Genomic DNA, 3625 nt, shown 5'->3' on the forward strand with positions numbered 1-3625 from the left:
GTCAGTATGTGTATGAAAATACGAAAAAAGATGAAAATTATAGAAACCGGTTTACTCAGTGGTTGAACCGAAAACCAATAACATACCGATTTAACTAAAAAACTGGTTTCTAAAAGGTTGGAACTAGGGGTGTGTATGTGTCGGTTTGGTTCAGTTATTGGTCAAAACCGAACGATAACCATTATGATTTGTTAATGCATTTTGGTAGTCGTTGGGTATGGTTAATATTGGTTATGGTTAATGATTTTTCTCGGTTAACGGTTTTGGTTAATGGTTAATATTGGTTAACCATAATATTCAAAATAATATAAATGGCGAAAGTATATTGATATAAAAAAATGAAAACGGAATACAAAAAAGTCATCAACGTCAATATTTGTAACCTAACTTATAATAATATTACAAAATGTGTACCTTTGATACTCAGAGTGAGATAAAACATCGTCACATTCAAAATAAAAAACATTTAATAAAAATATAAAACTTCAAAAAATTGACGTTAATAATTAATAATTTCATATATTGATAATTTATATTAACATTAAAATAAAGTCAAACATTCATACGTGTTCAATGCGATTAAATCCAAAACTATAAAATAAAATAGCCAAACATTTATATTATGTTTTATCCGGATAAAAAAATTCAATCATTCATATACATTTAATGTGATTAAGTCAAAAAATCCTTCGAATAGGTCTATAAAGTCAAAACAATTTTTGATTAGGATTAACAGTGTGAGAAGCATCCATTTAGGATTATGAGTGTGAAGATTAAACTAATTATAAATAATGTTTAAAAATTATAGAATTAGCGGATTAGGAATTACAACCTTAGTGAATAATCTAACGATTGGCAAGATTGAAAGATTGTGTGTTTACGTGATCAGTTTTTGATGGTTTGTTTGCTCGTCTATCTCCTAATAAGTGAAGATTAATGAATTATTTTTTGAAAATTTAATGGGTCTTAATAAGTTTGACAATATTATTTTATGTATAATCTATAATTTTTATATATTAAAATATAAAGTTAACGGTTCGGTTAATGGTTCGGTTAATCTATAAAACCATAACTTAACCGTTAGTTATCGGTTAACAAAAATTTAAGACCGAACCAACAGTTTTTAAAATGGTTCGGTTATAATGCATGGTTCGGTTATATCGGTTAATTTGATTATGGTTTGGTTTTTCGGTTATTATGCTCACCCCTAATCGGAACGAAGACATCATATGTGAAATGGAGATAAGAGACAAGGCGAAGCCCTAAGTACATAAACCCACTAAATTAGATGATGGGATAATATTTGATGGGTAAATTCTATTCGTAACTCCAAATTATTTTGTGAATTTAGTGTACCTTTCATTTGACAATTTACTTAAGCGACAGGCACTTTTTTAAATCTAAAAAGAATCAAAATATAATTATTTCTTCTTTCAATATTTTAATGACAATCCCAGTAAACGTAAGGCACCGATCAAAGTCAAACAAATTCATAATTATCTATTTTAATTAATCTATGGATAATTGAGATGTAATATATGTAAGCGTTGATTAATATCCCACTAAGAGTATTATTTAATATTCTTTTAAACTGCCATTTTAACGTCTAATTTGCATGGTTAGGTAAATTTATGTACTGGATCCATTATCATGAGGAAGTTTGACTTTGTCCTTTGTTTGCTTTGAAACGGCCGACTTTGTTTACTTTTATCACCTCCAGCAATTTTGAATTTCACTAAACCCTCCACCTCCACTAACACTATAAAATGCCTTCTCCCTCGCATCAACAAACACCAATCCAAGTAGTTATCTTAAAACAACACATAAATCATTCTACTAATGGAGTTCTTTTCACGTAAAAAAACACCCCTCTTCTTTGTTATCATGTTAGCAACATTGACCACATTGGCACTAGGCCAAACCCGAGTAGGTTTCTACCAGACCTCATGCCCAAGAGTTGAAACCATCGTGCAGTCTGCTGTTGCAGCTGCTAATCGGGCCAACCCAGGAGTCCCACCCGGTTTGGTTAGAATGTTTTTTCACGATTGCTTTGTTAATGGCTGTGATGCCTCTGTCCTTATTACTGGTTCTGGTAGTGAGAGAACCGCTCCACCCAATTCCCTATTAAGAGGCTTTGAGATCATCGATGCTGCGAAGACTCAGCTTGAAACCGCTTGTCCTGGGGTGGTCTCTTGTGCTGATATTCTTGCTATCGCTGCTCGTGACTCTGTGCTTCTGGTAATTAAATACTAGCTTACTCAATGTTTATTTGAATTTAAGCAACGTGCGACGTTGAAATGGTATAATAATTACTATATTTACGTAGCTAGCTTAAACCTTCCTACTTATTTTATTTTTTGAATGCTACGCAGGCTGGGGGAATCGCGCGTTGGCAAGTGCCATTAGGTCGTAGAGATGGATTGGTGTCACGTGCAGCTGACACTGCAAATCTTCCTGCTTTCAATGACCCCGTTGATGTCCAAATCAGGAAGTTTTCTGACAAAGGTCTTAGCACCCAAGATCTTGTTACTCTTTCTGGTAAGTAAACAACAAAAATATAGTTGAAGTTAACCATTGTACGCTTAATAATAAGGAAATAAACTGATGCGTTTCTGAGTTTTATTCTTTCTAGGTGCACACACGCTAGGGACAGCGGCGTGTGCATTATTCAGCTACAGGCTATACAACTTCAACAACACGAATGGACCCGACCCGTCTATTGACACAACATTCCTTCCCACACTCCGAAACCTGTGCCCTAATGGAGGAGATGGTTCAACACGTGTGGCTCTTGATAATGGCAGCGAAAACAGATTTGACACTTCGTACTTTGGAAACTTGAGGGATGGGCGAGGAGTTCTTGAATCTGATCAAGTGTTATGGGGAAACCCTACAACACGAACATTTGCGCAAAGGTTTCTTGGAGTTAGAGGACTTGTTGGATTGACATTCAATGTTGAGTTCGCTAGGTCAATGGTGAGAATGGGTAATATTGAGGTGAAAACTGGGACTCAAGGAGAAATTCGTAGGGTTTGCAGCGCATTTAATTGATCAATGATGGTTTTAGTTTGATGCTTTATATATAATGGCTGATAGGTATAATACCGTCAATATCTTGTTTTTTCCATTGTTTACGTATGCATTAATCATGCATCTTATCTTATTATTGTAATACAATCGGATGAAATTTCTTGTGCAAGTCTCAAATATAGTATAAATAGGGCCGGTCCATTAGATTTCTATGCCCCGGACGAAAAGGTTTAATAATGCCCATATATTTGTACAAATCCCGTATAAAACTTGTGTTTATAAAACAAAAAGGCAACATTCCATTTTATTTGGAAAATCTATATATATGGATACACACTAAAACTTGTAACGTTGCAATCACCAAAAATGATGCATGTATTTTTATACAGCAACAAACATTAGTTACATCTTAGAATATAAAACTATACTTTGCAGAGAAAGGATTAAACTTGGAATAAGTTTATGTTTTAAGTGTTGGTGGAAATTGCTTGAACTTTTGAAGCAAATGTATCTGAAAAGTGAAAAACAAAGAAAACAAGAATTAGTAGATAAGTGACACTAGACAAATTCATCACATAACATCTAGTTCACAACA

At 33.8% G+C, this 3625-nt stretch overlaps 1 protein-coding gene across 1 annotated transcript; it reads left to right on the forward strand.

The window, feature by feature from the left end:
• The first annotated feature begins 1782 nt into the window (after positions 1-1782).
• Positions 1783-3199, forward strand: LOC145073862 (peroxidase N1-like). The gene is made up of 3 exons (XM_079020338.1): positions 1783-2238; positions 2373-2538; positions 2633-3199. The coding sequence occupies exons 1-3, from the start codon at positions 1840-1842 to the stop codon at positions 3049-3051; spliced, it is 984 nt and encodes a 327-aa protein (XP_078876464.1). The 5' UTR covers positions 1783-1839; the 3' UTR covers positions 3052-3199.
• Positions 3200-3625: the final 426 nt, after the last annotated feature.

This window comes from Lactuca serriola, chromosome 9, assembly GCF_051521515.1.
Source record: "Lactuca serriola cultivar US96UC23 chromosome 9, Lser_US96UC23_V15, whole genome shotgun sequence".
NCBI lineage: Eukaryota > Viridiplantae > Streptophyta > Magnoliopsida > Asterales > Asteraceae > Lactuca > Lactuca serriola.

Coding starts and splice junctions, on each gene's coding strand:
- LOC145073862 (XM_079020338.1), top strand. CDS start 1,840: ATGGAGTTCTTTTCACGTAAAAAAACACCCCTCTTCTTTGTTATCATG. Junction 2,239..2,372: donor CTCGTGACTCTGTGCTTCTG/GTAATTAAATAC, acceptor AATGCTACGCAG/GCTGGGGGAATCGCGCGTTG. Junction 2,539..2,632: donor AGATCTTGTTACTCTTTCTG/GTAAGTAAACAA, acceptor TATTCTTTCTAG/GTGCACACACGCTAGGGACA.